General features: G+C 37.7%; 3 protein-coding genes across 9 annotated transcripts in view; 2 read left to right on the top strand and 1 right to left on the bottom strand.

Annotated features, from left to right (window-relative positions):
• PALS2 (protein associated with LIN7 2, MAGUK p55 family member) overlaps nucleotides 1-17,337 on the top strand; it is a 132,206-nt gene extending 114,869 nt beyond the window's left edge. For 2 of the 5 annotated variants that reach the window (XM_064575155.1, XM_064575156.1), the window contains exons 11-13: nucleotides 519-721; nucleotides 2,208-2,336; nucleotides 8,925-17,336. In XM_064575155.1, the coding sequence (XP_064431225.1) occupies nucleotides 519-721; nucleotides 2,208-2,336; nucleotides 8,925-9,101 (509 nt within the window). In that variant the 3' untranslated portion in view covers nucleotides 9,102-17,336. Of the gene's footprint in view, nucleotides 1-518; nucleotides 722-2,207; nucleotides 2,337-8,924 lie in introns of all 5 variants that reach the window. The other 3 variants (XM_064575158.1, XM_064575154.1, XM_064575157.1) reach the window with 3 other exon arrangements.
• Nucleotides 7,421-8,804, top strand: LOC123835482 (small ribosomal subunit protein uS8-like). The gene has a single exon (XM_045864560.3). It carries the CDS (start codon nucleotides 8,140-8,142, stop codon nucleotides 8,530-8,532), a length of 393 nt encoding a protein of 130 aa, XP_045720516.1. The 5' UTR covers nucleotides 7,421-8,139; the 3' UTR covers nucleotides 8,533-8,804.
• Nucleotides 17,338-17,506: 169 nt separating the features above from the next.
• Nucleotides 17,507-23,340, bottom strand: part of GSDME (gasdermin E) — a 73,559-nt gene continuing 67,725 nt past the window's right edge. For 2 of the 3 annotated variants that reach the window (XM_045864557.3, XM_064575160.1), the window contains 2 exons: nucleotides 21,394-21,467; nucleotides 17,507-18,424 (listed from right to left, as the gene is read on the bottom strand). In XM_045864557.3, the coding sequence (XP_045720513.1) occupies nucleotides 18,194-18,424; nucleotides 21,394-21,467 (305 nt within the window). In that variant the 3' untranslated portion in view covers nucleotides 17,507-18,193. Of the gene's footprint in view, nucleotides 18,425-21,393; nucleotides 21,491-23,340 lie in introns of all 3 variants that reach the window. The other variant, XM_064575159.1, reaches the window with a different exon arrangement.

Genomic DNA, 23,340 nt, shown 5'->3' with positions numbered 1-23,340 from the left:
AATTCCTTAAGGGGAATGCTGGTGGCAGCTGGAAAAGATATTCACTTACAATGTATCCCACGCTTAGTAGGACTCATCATAGTTAAGAATCTAAATTTAGGACTGTTTCTATGTAAATATATGTTCAGGTTTCAAGCTGACTTTATAAAGCACATTTTTTTAATATCAACTGTGTATTGGGGACTACCTCTTAAAACATTCCTGTAGGTCAGGGGTCAGCAAACTTTTTAATTCAAGGGCCACAGAGTAAATATTTTAGGCTTTGTGGGTCATCTGGTCTATGTCACAACTACTACACCATTGTAAAATGAATGAAACCGTAGGTAATAAAACAAATGTGCCATAGCTCTAGTCTAATAATACTTAATTTACAAAAATAAGAAGCAGACCAGATTTGGCCATAGGTCATAATTTGCCAACCCCAAACTAAATGGAAAAATCTTAAGCTACCCTGTGCATTTTAGTCTCAATTTTAATACCCTGTGTTCTCTTTGTATAAATTCTCAACATTATTTTAGTTACTTCACGGAAACCAAGGGAAGATGAAAAAGATGGTCAGGCATATAAATTTGTGTCACGGTCTGAGATGGAAGCAGATATTAAAGCTGGAAAATATTTGGAACATGGGGAATATGAAGGAAATCTCTATGGAACCAAAATCGATTCTATTCTTGAAGTTGTCCAAACTGGACGAACTTGTATTTTGGATGTCAACCCACAAGTAAGCTGCATGGATTCCAAAGCTGTTTTTAAAATCGTAATTCCTATGAAGTTTTTGTTTGGTTTTATTTTCAGATTGTGAGGATGCCTCTTTCTATTACCTATTGGTGATAGAGAACCTTATTATGCATCCACAGCCAGTTAAATAAATCTCTGATCAATAATTATCCAACAGGGGGCACCTGGGTGGCTCAGGTCATGATCCCAGGGTTCTGGGATGGAGCCCCGCATCAGGCTCCCTCCTCCGCGGGAGGCCTGCTTCTCCCTCTCCTACTCCCCCTGATTGTGTTCCCTCTCTTACTGTCTCTCTCTGTCTCTGTCAAATAAATAAATAAATAAAAACTTAAAAAAAAAATAATTAACCAATAGAGGTTTGGATAGGAATAGAATTTGATAAAAGTTTAGTATTTACTTGTTTAAGTAACATAAATTATTGTGTTAGGAAATACTGATTTTAAAATTTCAGCAAAGCTACAACATAAAGAACAAAGAAAGTCACACCCCTTTGCACGTGCACACACACACACACACACACACACCATTCTCTTCACTCTTATTCCCTCTCTCTCACTGACCCTTTCTCACCCCTCCACACTCAACCCAACTTAACCTCCCTACTCAGAGATAATTATTAATACCTTGGTATATATCTTTGTCATTTTAGTATGCTTTAATACAGATACATATCTATATAATTTTATTAGATTTTTTTATGGGTTTCCTATTTTTCTTTTTTACATAAATAGGAAAATTCTATATAGATTCTTTAGCTTTTTTCCATTAAACAGTATGTCTTGAAGATCTTTTCATGTCAGTTACTGTAGAGCTTTTTTAGTTCTTTGTAATTACTGAATAGTGTTTCACAGTACAAATGTATATTAATTTATATAACCACTCTCAATAGACACTGAGATTATTTCTGCTTTTTCAATATTAACAGAATTCTACAAGTAACATAGAAAGCATTTACATCATTCTTGATAATTTTTGGATCTTTAAGTTCAATACTTTCCTTTGTTCAAGAGGATTAAAGGGTAGTATGACTGAGGTCAGAACACATTTAATGGATCACTATTTTAGAAAAGTACTGTATGGGGACGCCTGGGTGGCTCAGTTGTTAAGCGTCTGCCTTCGGCTCAGGTCATGATCCCAGGGTCCTGGGATCGAGTCCAGCATCAGGCTCCCTGCTCCACGGGGGGCCTGCTTCTCCCTCTCCCACTCCCTCTACCTGCTGCTCCCCCTGCTTGTGCTCTCTCTTTCTGTCTCTCACTCTCTCTGGCAAATAAATAAATAAAATCTTAAAAAAAAAAAGAAAAGTACTGTGTGGAATCAAAAGGATAGAGGTGGGCAAGTATTAAATTACATCCTTCATCCTTAGTGAGAGGGCAGATAGATTTTGATTAGTTAACATTTATTATAAATTAAAGGGTAACATAATTCAAATTCTAATCCCATATAAATTGGTTTGTAATTGTTCTTCTACACAGGCCCTGAAAGTGCTGAGGACTTCCGAGTTCATGCCCTATGTTGTATTTATTGCTGCTCCAGAACTAGAGACATTACGTGCCATGCACAAGGCAGTGGTGGATGCTGGTATCACTACTAAGCTTTTGACGGTGAGCAGTTCTTTTCAGGCTAACGATGTTATTTTACTCGTAAGATTTTTTTTTCTTTTTTCTTTTGGGCATGTTTAATTCTAATCATATTTATGAAATAAATACACTATATGATGTATTACAGAATAAAAATTCATTCATGAGATATAGTTAGGATTTGGAACAGTATGACTTTTACTTAAAAATCATTGTTCACTTTATTTGTTTTAAAACATGAGTTTAGGGACACCTGGGTGGTTCATTCAGTTAAGCATCTGCCTTTGGCTCAGGTCATATTCTCAGGGTCCTGGGATCAAGTGCTGCGTCAGGGTCTGTGCTCAGCAGGGAATGCTCTCCCTCCCTCTCTCTCTCTCTCTCGCTCTCTCAAATAAATAAATAAATATCTTAAAAAACACACACAAGTTTATTCCCCCTATATAAATGAAATGGAGCAGTATCAAAATACACATATTAATCCAACTCTCATTTTATCAGTGAGGAAATTGGGCTCCAAGACCATTAACAAGCATATTCATCATAAGGTTTACTACTGGTAGTTAGTTCTGACTTTTAGTTTCTGTTACATGTTTTCTCTTGTTCTTCCTCTCTCTCTTTTCACATTATGGGAAACTTAAAGTACATACAAGAGGAAAAAAATGAACTCCCATATTCCCATCACCTAGGTTCAGTAATGCGTGGCCATTTCTGTTTCAATTAGCCCTCTCTTCACTTCCTCCCTAACCTGAATTATTTTAAAGCAAATCTTTGATATGTCAACCATAAATACTTCATTATCTATCTCTAAAAGATAAAGACTTTCTAAACATAACCATTACACCATTAACACAAAAAAATTAACAAGAGCAACTTCTTAATATCATCAGTATACCATCCATATTTGAATTTCTCCAAGATTTAGAATTTTTTTTTTTACAGTTGATTTGTTCAAATCGGATCCATACAAGATCAACATGTTGCATTTACTTGATATCTTCTAAATTTCTTTTTTCCCCCCCAGCTTGAGGATAATTGACATATAATAAACTGTACATACTGAAAGTGTACAACTTGGTAAGTCTGGGCATATGTATACGCTAACTTGGAATGTTGGGTAGGCTCCTTCTGGGCTCCACCTTGTGTACTGAAGCCTAGAAGGTCTTTCAAGACAATAAGCTGGGGTAGTTGTAGGGTTCACTTCATTTGTTTCCTGTTTCTCTGAGGTATCAGTCTTTTGTTGCCTTATGCACAGTGCACAAGGTCTTAAAAACTGTTCCATAACATTTTGTCACATGTTTTCATTGTCAGGTAGGAGGGTTAGTCTGATATCTGTTACTACATCTTAGCTGGAAGCAAACATCCCTTTACTTGTTCTAATCTGTAAATTCTCACTCCCCACCTCCCCTCTCTTGTAACCTTATAATTTAGTTGTTCAAAAAAATGGGTTAGGGCGCCTGGGTGGCTCAGTTGGTTAAGCATTCAACTCTTGATTTGGGCTCAGATCATGATCTCAGGGTCGTGAGATCAAGCTCCTCCTCTAACAAAAAACAAAACAAAACAAAACAAAAGTTGGGTCAGTTATCCTATAGAGCGCTTCACAGTCTAGATTTTGCCAATTTTGTCCCCATTGTGTCATTTCCCTCTATTCCCTGTGAACTGATAGAAGCTTGAACAGATATAGGTTTACTTTTTTTTCCCAAGAATAATTAATAATTGATACTTCTTGCCTTGTTACATTATGAGGCATATGGAAGGCTCTCTTTTTTTGTGATAAGATTAATCAGTGGGTTCAAATGTTGTGAGCCTGATCTGTAAAGTTCTCCAGTAGCTTTTTACCTACTGATTTTGGCAAGTTTTATTCATCTTTGCCTGGATCACTTATTTTTTAGGGATTGTAAAATGATAACACTCAAGTTTGTCATTCTTTCTGAATTTATAAACTAGAGTTCTTCTAAGAAATAACTTTTCCTCATCAATTAGTTGATTACTCTGAAGTAGAGTTCATATAGGAAAGTCAGGGTATATGCTTATACTTTCCTTTTGATGGGTCAGTTTTCAGAATAATAGAATTTGTTCTGAGAGCCCCCAGATGCAACAGGTGATCAAATAAGGTTTGTTTTCTTTGGTTTTTAGTTTCATTATGAGCACCTGATGTGAGTTTTTGATGTGGTTACTCTATTATGGTCATTCTTATTTTTTTTCTTTTTTTATTATTATGTTAATCACCATACATTACATCATTAGTTTTTAATGTAGTGTTCCATGATTCATTATTTGCGTATAACACCCAGTGCTCCATGCAGAATGTGCCCTCTTTAATACCCATCACCAGGCTAACCCATCCTCCCACTCCCCTCCCCTCTAGAACCCTCAGTTTGTTTTTCAGAGTCCATCAGTCTCTCTTGGTTCATCTCCTCCTCCGATTTCCCCCCTTCATTCTTCCCCTCCTGCTACCTGTTGAATCACAGATCTGTGCCTCTGAAACAAATAATACATTATACGTTACAAAAAAAAAAAGAAGATATGGTCATTCTTATTGATGCTCAAATTGTCCCATCTTTGACCAATAGGAGCTTATTCAAGTTGGCCCTTGAGACCTTATTTAGTCTCAGCTTCCTTGCTATCTGGTATGACAGATGTTCCGGGCTCCTCTTGTACATTTTCTCTTCTAGGCCAGATATCAGCTGTTGCTTCAAGAAGCTCTGATTCTTTTTAGAGTGAATGGTATTTTAAGACCATAATACTAGGAGTGCACATTGTCACAAGATTGATCATTGTTTCTAGCTATACCTTTCAGGTAGACAGAGCTAGGATATGTTTTTCTGTTGTATGTTTGAAGGAAACCATATCATGAATTCATACTGCTATTTCCCATTCAAATTCAGAATTACAAGGTTTTTATTTAACCTCTTTTTTTTTTTTTTTAAGATTTTATTTATTTGACAGCGAGAGAGGGAACACAAGCAGGGGGAGTGGGAGAGGGAGAAGCAGGCTTCCCGCGGAGCAGGGAGCCCGATGCGGGGCTCGATCCCAGGACCCTGGGATCATGACCTGAGCCGAAGGCAGACGCTTAACGACTGAGCCACCCAGGCGCCCCTATTTAACCTCTTTTATCTCCATTCTGAGTACTGAGTATCCCACTTCTCAAAAACACTGGGAATGTTAGAATATCACATAATTGCTCATTCGCTTTATCCCACAGTACACATACTACAGTCTGAGAATAAGTGCACCAACACTACTGGGTGTGATTACCATGAACTAGTTTTTTGGTGGGTGGTTTTTTTGTTTTTGTTTTTGTTTTGTTTTGTCCTTAAGGTTTATCTCACTGCATATATGCAGTCAAATTGCTGTGTTTTAAAGTCTCTTGTAATACTTCCTCTCTGTATACTTAGTTTAGTTACTACTCTTTTTGATGTTTAAATTGGCCTATGTTTAGCTTGAGGGAATATTCAGCTTGTCTTCTGAGTTTTTTTTAACACAAGCCCAGTAATCTTTGATGACTCTTTTCTTCCTAGCTAGATAAGCTGTTCCAGGTTTTCTTACGCATTTTTTGACCCAGACCTGGAGCCAGCCATCTAAAAAAACTGGTTCCTTTTAGTGGGAAATGGTATTTAGAGACAATATAGATGCTAAAGTTGTGTGCTCAACTTAGTTGCTCATTGTTTCCAGGCTTTTCAGTGGCCAGATATAAGAAATACATTTTTCTTTTTTTAGAAAACACACATCATTTGTTCAGTTTGATAATTCCAATTTAAACTTACCATTATTTTACTTAACTTCTTTGACTCTATATTTGTCTTTTTTCTTATGCTGAAAATCTTGGTTCCTGATGACATTATTTCTTACTTTACATATATAAACTAAGAACCCACTCTATAATTTCTGAGTAACAATATCAATATTGATATTGTCAACAGTATGATTATTGAAAACTTTTAAGTTTCAGGCTTTTAAAAAATTGTCCCTAAGATATATCCCATTGGGTATTATTTTAAAGTCACTGAACTATTTCCTTTCTGCATGGTTAAACCATCAACTTGAAACACAGGTTTGTTTCATTTTGCTTTTGATTTTTAGATATTGTCCTTTTTTATTTGAATTTTGTTGTATAATTCTATACATTTCATAGTTCTAAAGTAAATCTTAACAGGAAAATCTAGCTTTTCACTGTCCTCTCCACTCCCACCTACAAAGGTCGTCATTTGCACAATTTCTTAAAATATAAGCAAATATATATGTGTACCCTCCCTCTCTCATTTCTTACATAAAAAGTAACCTATTATATTCAGTAGCCTGCCTGCATTTTCCACTTACCAATATATTTAGAGATTCTCCATGGCCATATATAGAGATTCTTTATTCTTTTTTCCATCTGAATGATGTACTACTCCACTATTGTTACAGGATTGTCATTGTCAAAAAAAACCTGTTTTCTTAAAGGAAGCAGATTGTTAATGACTGTAATAGGTAATAATTGTTTTCAAGTTGAATTGAGGCTGTTTGCACATTTATCACAAAAGATATTTTAGTTGTTTCAAATAGAGAGATCAATGAAAATATTAACTGAAATGTAAGTATTAGTGTCCCTCAGGCCTAGTTTGGAACTCATGTCTCTCTCTACACTTCCCTTTTGGTGTTTTCACCAAACTCATTATCTTATATATACCATTGTTACACTGATTATTCCTAGTTTATGTATAGATAACCCAGAATTCAGAGCTCCGACTTGCATAACCCATCTCTACTTAGCTTATATCTGCACTTGGATGTCTCCCAAGACATCTTAAACTTAACATGTACAAAGAACATTGTGTTCCCCTCCCCCTCCCCCCCAAAAAATTGTGCTCTCCCTACTCCTACTCCCCAACTCTGCATTTTCTACAAGTGCTTCTTTCTACGTTTTGGTTTATTCATCCATCCATTCATTCATTCATTCGTCACTTTTCACATTCAACCCATCAGCCAGTCTTGATGATTTTATCACCAAAATATATTTCCAGTCTGCTGTCATTTCCATCTCTTCTTTCTCCACCACAAGCCAGTGACGTTTTTCTGTTGCATGTGAGTTCTCCACTACCTAGCTCATACTTATGTCAAGGTATCACCCTGCCCTCAGTCCCTCTATCCATCCTGGATTTTCAGTATCTTAAAACATATCAGGGTCATTTCCCTCCCGGATTTTGCATTGCTGTTTCCTCTGCCTGGGATGCTCTTTCCCCCACTATAGTTCTCAGTTTAAATGTCATTTACTCGGTATCTTTGTAATCACCCTATCTAAAATAGAATTCTCAAAATTCTTTGTTCTGGTTGGTTTCTTTTATAGTACTCATTACAACTTGGAAGTTTTTGTGTTTATTTGCCCTTAGTCTGTCTCCTCCTCTGGAGGGTAGGAACCCACTCTGTCTTATTCATTGTTATAGCCACAGATGATGAAACATAGTAGACACTTTAATAGAAATCAATAAATATTTGAAGAACATGTAGAAGTACTATGAAATTTCTAAACAGTTGCAATTTAATGAAAAGCTTTACTTGCTCATGCAGAACCCATTACTTATTCATTACCTACATCATTCCAAAATGACTAGAAATAGTGTACAAAATATAAACAATGCTAGCTAAAGAACTATGTGCGTATGTGTTGGTGGGGGTAGGAAGCCTGTAGTTAGTCTTCAAAATAACATTTCTAATATTCTCTTTCCTAGAGATAGGCAGCAGATTTGGCTTTGAGCTTAATAGGCACTGCAAAATGGTTTCCATTATCTCAGAGCCCACAAGATAAAAATCTTTTGAGCTCTTTCCACAGTCTTTCTGTGCTGCCAAAATGGTACACATGAATGTCTTGGCAGATGCTCTCAAAAGCATTAACACTCCTGAAAGGAGAGGTAAATGCCAGGTTCTTATTATGCCATGCTCCAAAGTCATTAACCAGTTTCTAACTGTGATGATGAAGCATGGTTACATTGGTGAATTTGAGATCATTGATAATCACAGAGCTGGGAAAATTGTTGTGAACCTCACAAGCAGGTTAAACAAGTGTGGAGTGATGAGCTTCAGATTTGATGTACAACTCAGAGATCTACAAAAATGGCAGAATAATCTGCTCCTGTCCCACCAGTTTGCTTTCATTGTACTGACAACCTCAGCTGGCATCATGGACCATGAAGAAGCAAGACAAAAACACCCAGAAGGGAAAATCCTGGGATTCTTTTTCTAAGGATGTAATACATACATGCAAATTAAAAAAAAAAAAAAATCATTTGAAAAGGATGATATAGTTGGGCTGGAAACCTTCAATAATTGTTTTATTACCTTAGATTTCACCCTGAGATTATGGTCAGCAGTTGTTTAATTAGGAATCTTATCCTAAGATCAATGAAACAAGATACAGAATACTTATAAAACAAACATGAGCACTGCTGGAAAGACTAGGATATGAACAGGTGGTAATGTCTCTTTTAACACTATATAGATTAGATTTTGAGCATTAGTATCAAAATCACCATAAAAGTCCCAATGCCCTCATTTCTCATGTTCACTTTGAATCAGTGTTTGAGCAAGTAAATACACATTATGATAGAAACATTTCCTTTTAACACTCTTTGACAGGACTCTGACTTGAAGAAAACAGTGGACGAAAGTGCACGGATTCAAAGAGCATACAACCACTATTTTGATTTGATCATCGTAAACGACAATCTAGACAAAGCCTTTGAGAAACTACAAACTGCCATAGAGAAGCTGAGAATGGAGCCACAGTGGGTCCCAATCAGCTGGGTTTACTGATGGTTCAATAAGGTTCATAATGGAAATAAAACTTTTTAAAAGTAACTGCAACAAATAAGCCTTCTACTGAGAAAATACATGCACAGATAGAAGATATCTGCCAAGTTCAGGCATTTTTATTGTGTAGATTGAAATACCAGTACACTATTCTGAATTTTTATATAAAATGTGGTTGGGAAGGTGTACTAATATATAATTTATCTTAATTTTTCTAACTTTTTATGGATAACCTTTCTATTCATACCACATAAAGAAATGCGTTGAAGCATTTTGTATATGTTTTGATTTAGTACCCTTGCCTTTTTCATCAAAGGAATTTTCAAAGCCTTCATTCTCGCATTGGTCTCCCATTTTCACTGTGATAATGAATACTTGAAATAGTTTTGTAAATCTGTCCTTTAGTTCAGTATTTAACTAGTGAAGGGTCAGTTACTCTTTATTAGGAGAAAATAGTAGTTATTGGCCTTCTTTCCTAATATTAATTCATACAGAAACAGAACTATAATGTCCACACCTTCCAAGTCTGACATCAGAAGTCTGCTCAACACTACATGGTTTCGTTATTTCAGAGATATATGGCTATCCATTCTAATTTAGGCAGATATGTTTTTTTCCCCTTTTTTTCCATCTTGAGGGAAAGTAAAGAGCAATACTTTGCACTCTCATTTGTTGCCATGACAGGCTGATACTAAGTGAATGTGTACACAGCAAGGAAGGCCATGCAGGCTAAGGGAGTGCCTTATCCTGTAACACATAACACAGCAAAATGACACATAAAGTTGATTTATTTTCACATGTAGAAATTTGACAAAAATGAACCTACTGCTTTCAACAGTTTTTTATTAGGATAGTCAGCAAATGTATGATGCCTTTGCAAATTTCTGTGATACTTTAAAATGCCTCTAAGTTTGCAAGTGGGGGATTTTCTGAAGAATCAGCATCCTTTCTGAAGTGTGATGTGATTGTTAGAATACTTAAATCTTTTGTGTTGAGAACCAAATCCATTGAACAACTTAGGAGATTTGGAAATAACTGTCAGCTGTCTTACCTATATATAACATATACATTATATAATATATATTAAATAAGGTTTTATATATTTTTTTTTACATTTCTGTTAGGAAATGCGCTTTTTTGTTTAGTAATTAGGAAAACCGCTCTCTTTTAGAGGCATTAACATACTCAGATTTTTAAAATTCGCCTCAGTTAAAATCTTCCTTTAGGATTCTTGGATGGTATAAATTCTTCCTCAAACATATTCAGAGATGTAGCTCATCATTTAACTAAGTTATGTTATGTTGCTGCCAGCTTTTCATAGGGACAGTATTCACACCTACAGGGTTAGATGCTTGTGGTCATCTTTGGCCATGGTAGGCATCAGGCACCTGGCTGTTAATTTTTCTCCTCAGCAAAGCTGTCACATGGAACACTAGCCAGAAGGGCTTAGAGGGAAGAGAAAATACCTGGCAATAAGCAGTTATGCACACATTGCTTTAAATCTTCTTCACAATGAAACAGCCAAGTGGCTGTATTGTTAAGATTGGAAATGTATAGGTTTTTTTTTTTATTCTAGAGTTTCATATCCAGAACACAAATTCATGTTCTTTGTCCTAGGATAGGGATATTAGTGGTAAAATGGATCATACCCTTTTAATAACTTTGGTAACTTTTAAACCACATATATTCGCATCCAATTCTCGGCTCCTCAAAGCAACCTGAATCAAAGCAGTGTTGAGATAATGTCTTATGATTTAGTATTTCAACACACTGTAAATTTTCAGGAAATGTGCTGTCTTCTGCACAGAGCCTCTTTGAACAACTTTGGGATCATCGTAGCAGCACAAGAAGTGTATCCACAAAATATTTCAACTGTCTTCACATAATGGAGATGATTTTTACATCATCTGTATTTTTAGCCTTATCCTGTGGTTTAAAATGCATATTATTTAGAAAATAGTCTATACTTAAAGGAATTATTTCTATTATAAATGGTATTCATGACTAGTTAATATACACTAGATCCCCCATAATATAAAATGAAATAATGCTGTTTAGTTTATCTCAGTCTAGATGCCAGAGCTGAAGAGAATAAATTCAGAAAAGGTCACTGTATCTCAGTAGTTATTGAACTTGAAACTGAAGTCCCATCTGAGTCTGCAGGACTCAGTAGAGCTGTACTGGGGCAAGGAGTCCCAGAGGCCCCAGGATTCTCCCAAGGCAATGAGAGTATTGTTGTAATCAATGAAGTATGAACTTCTCTTGCGGGAAATATCTAAAATAATTAGCTTTACTGAAGAGAAAACGGTTTAAAGGGATGCTAAACAATTGGTAATAGTTAAAATACAAATGCACATGCAAATGCCTTTGGGAAACTTGTGCCAATACATTAATGCACCCGAGGATTCTTTGTGATCAGAAGAGTGTCCACATTCAGATTTCAGGGCATGACAATTTATATACAACTAAATATTATATATATGTTTTTTATTTTCAAATGTACAAATACCCCTAGAGGTAATGTTCCTGGATAAGTCATGTAACAGTATAACTAGTGGAATATATGTGATGCACTACAAGTAGAGTTTCACTTTTATTCCAGCCGTGTCTTGATTATGCAGTCTTAATTCCTGTTTGATATTTGTATATTATCAAATATCTAATACATCAGGACTTTTGCTTTTGCCAATTCTTAACTATACAATTGCTGAACATAGCTTTCTAAAATAGAAATCTTATCATAAACCCAGTATGACTACAGCAATAGTAGCCTGAACCCTAGATTCTAGAATCTAGTAGATTTGCTTATAGTAGCTTATCAGGACAAGTTTTCTTTAAAAGAGCAAATTGGTTATTAACACAAATTAGGAAATAATGCAAATTAGCAATAAAATACAATAGTGTAGCATTATAGATTATGGCCAGATACTAACTGCTTTGACCATACTATCCCAATGACAATAAAAGATGATCTTTGCTTTAAAAATTCACTAAATTGGTACTTCTTGCTAGACAAAACAGTAAGTGTCATAATCCAGTGATTGGAGTTGATTTTCAAGATGGATAGCCATGGAGTTAGGTACAGTTAGTTTGAACTGATAAATATTAACCATAAAATTTTTGAAAATTGGTCAAAATAGTGCTCTACTTAACATTGTACTTTTATGACTTCTGAAACAACACTCCATTTTCCAAAAATCACAGGCTAGGGAGCCAATAATTTTGTAGTAATGAATCTTTATACTAAATATGGAAAAAGAAATCCTGAATTTTTATGTACATATATAGGTCATTTTATAAATGTCTGAGTCACCATATATATAATATATATACAGCCATATGTATAATATGTAAAATTCTCCCCAAATACATGAATAATAAAACTAAATATGGTCACCCATGTAACTATAGCTAGTGATCTTAAATGTTTACTCCCAGATTCTTAGACATTCTGAAACCTTTTTCACATTGTTTTCTAAGGCTCTAGTTTTACCTTGAGGCAGATACTAATCTTCCTGAAAAATATTAAGCTCAGAAGATTATTATAACTTAATTTCTTTAAGCAAAAAGGACAGAGTTCTAGATGGCAGCCTCTTAGTAAATACTTATTTAAACTTTAAATGAATTTGTGATATGGTTCAGGCTTAGAGATTATGGTAACTGCCCTCCTCTTGTTCCAGTGGATTTGCTGTGAGAATTCATGTAATAACATCTGTAATGTATTTAAGTTCTTGAGCAAAATTCAGTATTCTAAATAATGGGATCATTGTATATATAAAAGTGAATATTCACAAACTTTTAAGAATATAGTCAACTAATAATTCAGCATCATTTTTTGAGTATGCATTGTATATCTTAAGAAGATAACAATTCTGTAATTCCTTAAGGTAAGATTATTTTTAAATTACATTTTTGTTAGCCTCAAGTTTTATTCATTTTTTAATATGTCCTATAATTCATTATGTTACCTTTGTGTTCCTGGAATGATTTAGTGCAGAAACAGAAATAAGTCTTTAATATACTAAAAAGTGAAGGAATGATATCTCATTTCTAAGGTAAGAATTTTAAAGCATGGTTTGTACCACTTCCGTAGTACATTGCACTACTTTCTTTAAAATAATCTCTTTTGTTAAAAATAGAGATGGTGTACTTCTACTAGCTGAGATCCTAATTCTGATTCTGACCATGCGACCTTTGATAAAATTTATATTTCCCTTTACTTTTAATATTCCACCCGTTAAATAGGGCTAGCTTAATATTTGTCTTCACCTTAAATTACAAGAAGTAATTTGTAACTCTGATGTGATGAATGCTAGACTGGAGAATCCTTATTAGGCTACTTTATTTATTATATGTATTCACTTATATTGAGGTTGTTTATCTTTTAGTTCATTTAAAATGTATCTCTTCAGAGGTAGTATAATGAATAGAACACACCATTCAAGAATCCTCCCTCTAATTTTAAAACAGCTCTGAGGAGGGTCTGTTCTCTCTTGTGGCCTTGGTCAGGAGGTCCATTTTAGTTTAGAATCGCACTCTCAGTCCAAACCTTTAACAAATTCTTCTTACAAATCAAATAAAATTTAAGCAATCTAGTACTCTGACATTCAAGAAATTCTGAACTTTGGCCCTTAAAGCTGCCCTACCTTAGTTCTTATGCCTGAAATTTATCATTGCAGCCCTATTGTTTAACCCATAGTATTAAGTTTAGAAGGCATCTGTTTCTTTATAGGGAGAACTGTTGTTAGGTCCAATTAGTGTGGACCTTGAATCAGACATGAAGACATCTTAGTTGCATTCTCTTTTTAATTGCTTCACGGCTGCTGGCTGATAATACAGTGCTGTGATAAATCTGACTTTCCTCCACACACCAAAGTCAGCCAGAAGTGACCGTTCCTTCCCTTTTCTTCCCTACCAGTTTTTCCTAATTCCCAGCACAAACTGAATGAACACATCTACAATGAACATAAATGCTGCTTCGTACATAGGAGAGTAAATGACTCAGTGCTTGTAAACGTTCTTGAGTCCCACTGAATAGGTACTGTTGCTTCCACAAAGCAGAAGCCAAAAGGTCTTATTTTAACAGTTGGAACTAGAGGTCTTTGTTGCACTTCAGCAACAGCAGAGGGTAGAAACACACAAATACGACAGGCCATACCTGACATTAGTCTTTCTTCATATTGGTCAAGGTGGCCAGGGAGCTTAGAGGAAGTGGAAAAAAGCAGAGCATTCAAAACTCCTCAGCTATAAATTACCACTGTTAAAGCAGAAGTCATCAGCACTTAAAATATGTGATCTTCATCGTATTCCGAAATAAGAGAGGCAGGCAATAGTATAGCAATTGCCTTGAAGACCTAGAGCTTGTTCTGGTGAACATGGTCCAAATGAGGAGTACCTTCACCTTTTCAGGTCGAACCAGATTTGAGGAATAGCTCATCTCCAACTGTAATTTAAGTATAAGATAAATATTCCTTTTGGCTATGTGTCCTCTTTTAAAAAGAACGGACTCCTGTTTCTTTGCTAACATTGATTTTTAAGGAAGTGGGATCTAGGGTTTTGCTGGAGAAGAATGCCAAACTAGGGTTTGGCAACAAGTGTAGTTTTCTGCATGTTGAGTTACTTTAGAGCCCATGGTGAGTATTTGATGTGAAAACCTTGCTTTGGGGATTTTTTTTTTTTTTCCATTTCAGTTTGGTGTATCTTTATGTTGAACACAAATGCATGCTCTTTTTAACCTCTAGTCTTTGAAATAATTGTAGAACTTTTTTTTTAATGGAGGGCAAACTGCTTGTCAGCAATCTAAAAATAAAAGCTGAACAAGCTGCTTAAGTCTCTGATGAAAAAGTTTAAAAATAAAATTTTATTGCTACTGCCTTCCAAGTAATTGTATTACTAGTTCCTGTATAAAAGAAACATTACTGCTGCCTTTGTATAAATAAAATTTTCCTGCAGTACAATTAAGTATTGATTTTTCAGAAACTGTCCCTATAAATTTTTCTTTTCACATATTTCCATATGCTGTCCAAAACAAACATTATTGAAATGTTGAACATGTGAGATTGTATATTCCAAGTAAAATATTTTTGTACATATAAAAATACTGCAAAAATGTAGTGTTTCATTTATAGGTAGAACTAAGGTTTAGAGATGATCAAATACAGAGGATATCAGATTTGCTTTGGTAATTTCTTTTAAATGCTAATAATCTCTACAGAAAGCCTGTAATAACATTTAGTTTTTCCCACCAAAATAAATATATAAATTTTTCACCTGCTTCTCTTCTTTAACAAGGAAACCCTAACTATTGTTTCCTCTATCCCAGCCCAAGCCATTTGGTGGCTTTCAAAGGTGACGTACTCAAGGAAAAAATGGCAGAGACAGGGAAGATTAAAATATAGGATCAAGAAAAGGCCTCTGTGCTTAGATGACATGAGATGCTAGGACGAGCTAGCCAAGCAGGAAAATCCCAGGTGGGAAAGACAGCACCTGCTGGGGCACAGCTCAGCCCTGAGGCCTGCAATGGAAAAGGGAGGTGGACCCACCAGGCTGGCCAAGAGGTGGAGGCGTGACTGGGTGAGTGCGGGAAGCCGGTGTCCACAACAGGTACTTTGCAACTCGTTCTCAAGCTAAGTTTCTGGGATTTCATGCCTCGTATTTCAGAAATTGCTAGTCTAGTGTACTTCTCATGTCTCCCAAAGAATTTGGTTTTAGATTGTTCACTTTCTTCTTACACTGTCCGTTTTCTCACTGCAGTAAAAAATTACCACAAACTTCACAGCTTTAAACACAAACTCAGTTCTGTAGGTTGGAAATCCAATACAGGTCTCACCTAAGTGAAATTGAGACATTTCCCGGGGCCTGCCCTGGCTCTCACCGCTGGAGAGAGAATCTGCTTCCAGGCTCCTGCAGGCTGTTGGCAGATTACAGTTCCATGCTGGTGTAGAACTGAGGTCCCTGCTTCCTTACTGGCTGTCACATGGACTGCACTCTTGTTCTTGAACTGACCTCCATCTCAGAGCCAGCAACAACACTGAATCCTTCCTATGCCTCATCTTTCCTGCATTTTCTTTGGCCAAGTCTCTCGCTGACTCTTGTGCCTTCTAAGGGCCCTACCAGATAATCCAGGATAATCTCCATCTCAAGGTCTGTCACCTGAAGAACACATGTAAAGTCCCTTTTTGGCATATAAGGTAACATGTTCACAGGTTCCATGGACACCTGAGGAACCCTGATAGGGCCACAGCACACTAGCTGATAGAAATGTTTCTTCCTGTACCACTTGTGAAAGACAAGTAGTCATGGAAACATCTGAGTGAAGGTGGCTTTCCACTTCTGTTGTTCTGGGAAATATTCTGTTTTCTGTTTTCTAGGTATCTGGGCTACCAGAACTTGTTTACAAATGTAAATGTACATTTGCAATTAATAATCGTATATAGTGAAGAGGATACCAGTTACTTAGAAGAGCCTTTTGGACGCCCACTCAAACATGCCCAGCACTACTTTGCCCACCATATCACAGTGGGGTCTGCTAAGGAGTGGCAATAACTGAGGGGCTGGGATCACCTGTAGCAGCATAAGGCTACATCCTTTTTAATTGCAGATTTTTAAAACACAGTCCAACAGGGTGACTGGCTGATAATTGTGGAAAGGGCCAGATGCCTTAGTTGCCTGTTTGATGTAACCCAAACTTTTGGCATGTGCTGGGATGGTGTCTTTTCTTTCTGCCTGAAGCTGATCTTTAGTTTTTGTTGCTTTTGGGGTTTTTTGGCTTGGCTTGGCTTGGCTTGGCTTGGCTTGGCTTGGCTTTGGTTGGTGGTTTTTCATTTAGAGGTTAATACATATAAAATTACAACGGGAATAGAAGGGTAACCCCCCCACCCCCAACCTCTTATCCCAACTTCTAAATCCTCTCCCCAAAGGAACCACTGTCCAGTTTCTTGTGGACTCCAAGGAGCTTCCCACTGCATTGTGATACATGTGTATGTGTTTACACAGATAGATTCTCCTTACAAAATCTGTATAAAACTTACTTCAGAAAGTCAGACAAAAAGGCATGTACAGTGCCACTGTTGGAGCACTGTTTTCACCTTGGCAGATTCCCTTCCAGTTTGTTATAAGGTGCTCCTTATGTCGCCACACAGTGCACAGCTCTCCTGTTTTTCATGTATTGGAAGTATTTGCGTAAGATTTAGTCTCAACTGAGGTGATGAAAGGGTTATTTTGCTTCATTTCTTCCGTGTTAAGATTCCTTAAAATCTGAAGAGCAGAAAAAGGAATAGATGATGTTGAGGTTAAAAAAAAAGCTGAGTAACACGTTTCTCTTTCAACAGCTGCTACTTCTTATCCTCCCTGCTCCTAAAGTAAGACAAATTCTAGGAGGAAGTCTTAGCTACTTTTTGCTAAGGAAAAGTGGTTTCAGCTCCCCAGTGGTTAGTGGCAAAGGAATCAGAGGCACTAGAGAGATAGTCCAAGTTATTTATAGAAGAATTTCAAACAGAATTAAATGCAAAATATACACAGTTCAGAGTTTCCTTTGATACAGTATGTAGTATTTTATAAATTAAAAATCGAGAATGCATGGGAAATCAGCATTGTTCTTGACATAGAATTGGTACGCTCATCAAAGCATAACAAAAAAAATGTCTACAGCTAGACCCCTAAGGAAGGGTCACCTACTAATTATTTTAGTATAATTTTGTTTAGCAGAATATATGTACTATAATGGCATTTACAGTTCATTTGTCAATCAGCACATCTAAAACAGACTCTTCTATAAATTGTCTTCCTATGGCATTTACAATTTAAAATGAATTTTTGGAGCAAAACCAAACTCATCTGTTTTTGTATAGCAGAAAAAGATAGGCGGACCAATTTTTTTCTGCAGAAAAAAGTCTGTACACTAGCTTAGAATTCTCAACCCTCCTCTAGCTCTTCAGATGCTAAAATCTAACTTAGACACTGGGTCATTAGCACAGGCCTTTTATGAAAAACTGTTTACAGAGTACCTGGTGACTAAACTCAGTAGTATCTTAACAGTGCTGAAAAATACCCAGCCTTGGCTGATAACATGTACTTGTAATTCACATATGATGTTATTAATGTGCTCTGCCTAAAGCACAGAGTCCGTTCAGGCTTATATAAAGAATTAGTGGGAAAATGCTGGGGTCCTTCTGGGTGACAGCTTTCACAGATGACTGCAGTCTCTCCAGGTTCATGTTGGCTAAGGCAAACAAACGCTGCACAATCATAAACTTTTCCATATCCTTCAGAGGAGCCAAGTCTGGATTTTCAAGATCAGATACTCCATCATCAGAGAGAGCACGGAGCTGAAATGGCACATTTAAGCAAATTCATTTAAAAATGTTACAGAAAAACCACATAGGTGAATAGTAATGTACTTCTAGATGATTATGGGGAAAAATTAAATTGTTACTGTTTTTTAAATTCCCCAAGTGGTGCAGAAAAACCCTTAAGATGTAACAAGATTTGTTTCTCCCAGGCCAGGACCTTACGCCTGATTTTTCCAATTTGCCTGGAGTTCTGACTGAATCTCCACTCTGAATTCTACCTTCTACTAGATCCCTTAACTTCAGGAGATGAGAAAGTTCAGAATGTAACTTTCCCATACACACAGTATGTACGGTTTGATTTTTCTTTTTATTTTAATGATAGTAGAATTTCTTAAATAGTTGCTTGATATCCTCAAAGGGATAGGTACCACAGTTCAGTTATACTTCCTGCCTCAAGAACCTTTGCCCTTGCTATTCCTACCTGGGACACTCTTCTTCCAGAGCTCCATGTAAACCTTTTCTTCTCATCTCTCATTGTCCACTGAAATGCCTCATCGGAAGGGCCTTTCCTACTCCCCCCTCTACCCCCATATCCCAGCCATTATTACTCTACTGTCTTTCTGAAATTATCCTCTTGATAGTCACTGTTTAGTCTGTTTTCTAAAACCTACGCTTTTTAGGAGACCAGGGCCCCAGTCTGTCATAGAACATGGGCCGTCAATGTGTTGAATGAATGTTAGCTCTTCAGAGAGGTCATTTCAGATGCTGCTCTAATATTTTTTTTAAATCTTCAGTAATTACAAAGATTAGTTGATTTGATTTTTACCAGCCATTCAAAACCAGATCAGATTAATGTAGAGTAAAATTTAAAAAAAAAAAAAATGAAATAAACCTCTAAAGTATGTGTGAATGTTAACTGAATCAGAAGAGAATCCAAAAGGTTTCCAGAAATCTTACTAAAAGCTTGCTCCAATGTCCAAAGGGCAGCAGTCATTTGACTATAAAAGTACTTGTGTGTCTATTATCAAAATAAGCCTTAACAAATGTACACCGTGTAGATTCACCAACTGCCACTCACACAGTGTTACCACAGGCTTAAGAGCAACCTTTGGCTAAGACCATAAACTATCAGTTTTGCCTTAGAAAGTAGATTAGGCCTACTCTTTGAGCAGAGCAGAAGCACCATATTCCAGTAATTTAAGAGTGAGCTGCACTGGCACATGCTGCCCTCAGCGGGCTCTGTGTCTGGGGTCTGAGCAGCATCCAGTTTCCTTCCCTGAACAGCTGCCAGCCCCACGTGCCCAGAGGCACTTCTAGGTATGAAAGATTACAGCCACCCAAAGGGTGGTGGGGCAAAAGTGACGGTCTACTGATGATTCTGTCTGATTCTATTCTTCTAAAAGCCCCTCAAAGTTACTCTGGCCAGCAGACAAGAGAAGATAGGAATGCTGGTACATTTCTGTACCCTGTTCTAAGTAAATCCCTGTAAGTAACTCGACACCCAAATTCCTTCAGGAGGCAGGAGCCTCACTGTCTTAAGGATTGTTGCAATATCTAGGGCAGATTATGTGAAGATACCCAGGAAATTGTTTAAAGGAAAATTTTTTTCTTTACGTAAGCAGCCCCCCAAAAGCAGACAAATGACTCTGTGGGTGGGTAGTTTTGTGCCCGTGTAGAATACCAGCCATCCTGGAACTCCAGATGTGTCCTCCTGGCTATGCTCAGACCAACAAAACAGAACTTGGAAGCAACACAAAGATCAAATCTAACGCTTACTGCAGGGAAGATGACAAGTAAGTGTGAGTTTGTTGGGAGAGGGAATTAGCTAATGTGGTCTTGCAGTATTTTGATGATTTTGTAAATCTTTACTAAGGGTAACCTGGGAGATACTAAGCACTCAGTTACTGCAACAGAGAGCTGGGCTATGAAAGCAGAGCTACTGCCGTGCTCATCACTGCACACAATTAGGTAATGGTATTTATTATCTCCATAACCCAACTACACCACCAGACAGAACATACATGCTGTCATGTTTTCAAGTAGTTCAGTTTTAGTGATCAAAGTACAAGAACTCAGCATTCTTCTGGGTGGGTAGAATCTACTTTCAGTTGTGAATGGGTTCTAAACTCCTCCTTGGAACGATGCCTTGTTCAGATGTCTTTGCTATGCACAGAAGTACCCAAGGCCCTAAGCATGGTGTTCGAGCTCCCAGAGCGGATGGGTAACAAATTTCAGGATCCTGGCCACTTAATCTCAAGACCTGCTTCCTAGATCTGGGAGCAAAGCTCTGAGCTTTGGTCTTTTGAGCCTACATAGCATCTTGGTCTGTACTCTTAGTAACTAACCAGACCTTAAAATAATCCAACCAGGTGTGTTCAGCTACTCTGCCCCGGGCGGAGCAACACCTGCCCCATTGGAGTGGTTTCTGGACAGCCTATTGATGGCTCCTTCTATTAATGACCCAGTTTGTAATTTAAAAAGGAAAAGCTTAATCTTAACTCTCTAGGGCTAAGCTCATCATTACCTAACTCTTGCTCTTGCCATGAAATTTCCTTAGGGCACAAAGCTAATGATCTGAGACAAAGCAGTCCTCTCAAATACCTCCCTGGTGAATTAGATGCAGAGCTGAATCAAACTGGTCTAGCCCTAGCACTGCCATTGCAAATAACAGGGTGTCAGGCTCCTTCCCTGCGATGTTACAACCAAACTTTGGCCAAAATTCTCTCCAAACAAACAGTGGGGAAAGCTTGAGATTTGGAAGCTAATGACAAGGTTGGGTCCTAGCCCTGTAAGCAAGTTCTCTGTACAAATGCTTTTCCTCTCAGCCTCAGTCTTCCTGTAGGATAGAATGTGTGGTAGGATGTGGATGGTGTGTAAAAAAAAGTGGGGTTAGTAATAATACCTGTTTAAACTATTTTGAAGAGCTATTGTAGATGAAAAATTCTAAAGGTGTTTTATCAATTATTAGGTGCCCATTCCCAGATCCCCACTGAGACGTTCCTTACCAAGTGACACAGCGTAGGAATAATCTGGAGTTTACAGCAAGCACCCAGCAGCGCTGCTGCATTATCTGGCATTTCTGCAGGAGACAAAAATTAGTGTCTAAAAAACAAAAAAAAAAATCCATGGGAACCGGCCAGCCCCTGAATTGTATCTAATTTATACATTAGTGCTCTCCCAGCAGCCAGGCAGAGGACATGCTCAGTAATTACTGAATAAATGAATGAATGGTGCTAGACAGGCAACAAAGGCCTTTTAGAAAACAGATGTTGGAATAAGGTAACCAGCTCTGTGTTCACTAGAGGATAGTCCTTAACATTCAATTTGCCAATCAAGAAGAACTGTACAGACTCAAGGAAAAGCAAATCATATTGAAAAGTAGAACCTACCTTTTCCTGAAGATGGCAAAGAAGGAAGCCCCTGCCCCTCCCAAAGTCAAAGCAAAGGCTTTGAAGGCCAAGAAAGCAATGCTGAAACGCATCCACAGTCACACCCACAAAAAATCCATGTCACCTACTTTTTTTTTTAAGATTTATTTAATTTATTCATTTGAGAGGGAGAGAGAAGCAGACTCCTTGCTGAGCAGGGAGCCTGACACAGGGCTCGATCCCAAGATCATTACCCAATCTGAAGGCTCAACTGAGCCACCTAGGTGCCCCCACATGTCAACTACTTTTTGACAGCCCGAGACACTGTGTGTCTGAAGACAGCCCAAATAGCCTCAAAAGAGTGCACCCCAGGAGAAACTAGCTGGACCACCATGCCATCATTTAAGTTCCCCGACTACCAAGTCAGCCATGAAGACAACACACTTGTGTTCACTGTGGACATCAAGGCCAGCAAGCACCAGACTGTGAAGCTCTATGACACGGACATAGCCAAGGTCAACGCCCTGATCAGGCCTAATAGAAGGTGGCATATATTCAACTGGCTCCTGACTATGAAGCTTTGGATGTTGCCAACAAAATTGGGATCATCTAAACTGAATCTAGCCAGCTAAATCGTAAATATAAATTTCCCGACCAAAAAAAAGTAGAACCTAGAATTTGGTGACAAGAACTGTATTTGAGCTCTGCTACGTATTTGGGGTGTGACTTTGGGTATACCTCTAGGACATGTTTCCTCATTTGACCAACCATAGTTTTGTTTTTGCAGATGTCCGAGAACAGGGTAAAGTATGAAGGGTTCCACTCAGGTCATTAGTCATTTTGGGGAGAAAAATGCAATGTGGCTGGACAAAGGGGTGGCACTGCAGAACCCTCCAGCCCACCAGTAGCTCAACACAAGGGGCACCAGTGACAGAAGAAGTTGGTGGAGGGCTGTACCAGAAGGGCCCTGCCAAGTCCCAGGGAAAGGAAATCCAAGTCAGTGTTATTGAAAATAGATTTTAAATCCCAACCAGGGTAAGTTTCTAAAAGAACCCAATCCCTCAGGATATAACCTTTGAACTGAAAAGGCAAAAGAGGGAAGAGAGTCACCTGCTGCATCACCTGGCCCAGGAACCACTTAAGAACTCTGTCCATCTCCTGAATTATTTATAAACAGCAGTCACTGAGGCTGTGACCCAGCAAAGTACAATGAAACATACCCTATTCCTAAGGGAGGAAGGCTGCTAGGAGGATGGGGCAGCTCTAGGGAATGATCCTGCTTGAAAACACCCTAAAATTGCATTTAAATGTTGTGTGTGCATTTGCCGACAGAGAAGATCAACAGCCAACAAATTATCATGGAGGCCCTTATCCCAAATCAGGAAGATAAAGCTGGTAAGTACAGGCCCCCTGGTGGAAGGATCACAGGACCTGGAAGGGCAATGACAAAGTCACCTGGGACATGAAGTCCTAGCTGAACCACTGTCACACCTCATCTGCCCTGTTCATGCCTCCATTCCTTCAGTTTTCAGGTGGCTCCTGAGTCCCATGTAACCATCATCATCCACCCGCCCCCCACCACCC

The sequence above is a fragment of the Mirounga angustirostris genome, unplaced genomic scaffold (genome assembly GCF_029215605.1).
Source record: "Mirounga angustirostris isolate CCGP_5_RB_7025 unplaced genomic scaffold, mMirAng1.0.hap1 SCAF_12, whole genome shotgun sequence".
NCBI lineage: Eukaryota > Metazoa > Chordata > Mammalia > Carnivora > Phocidae > Mirounga > Mirounga angustirostris.
Note: the sequence above shows the minus strand (reverse complement) of the source record. Positions and strands in the feature narration are given on the sequence as shown.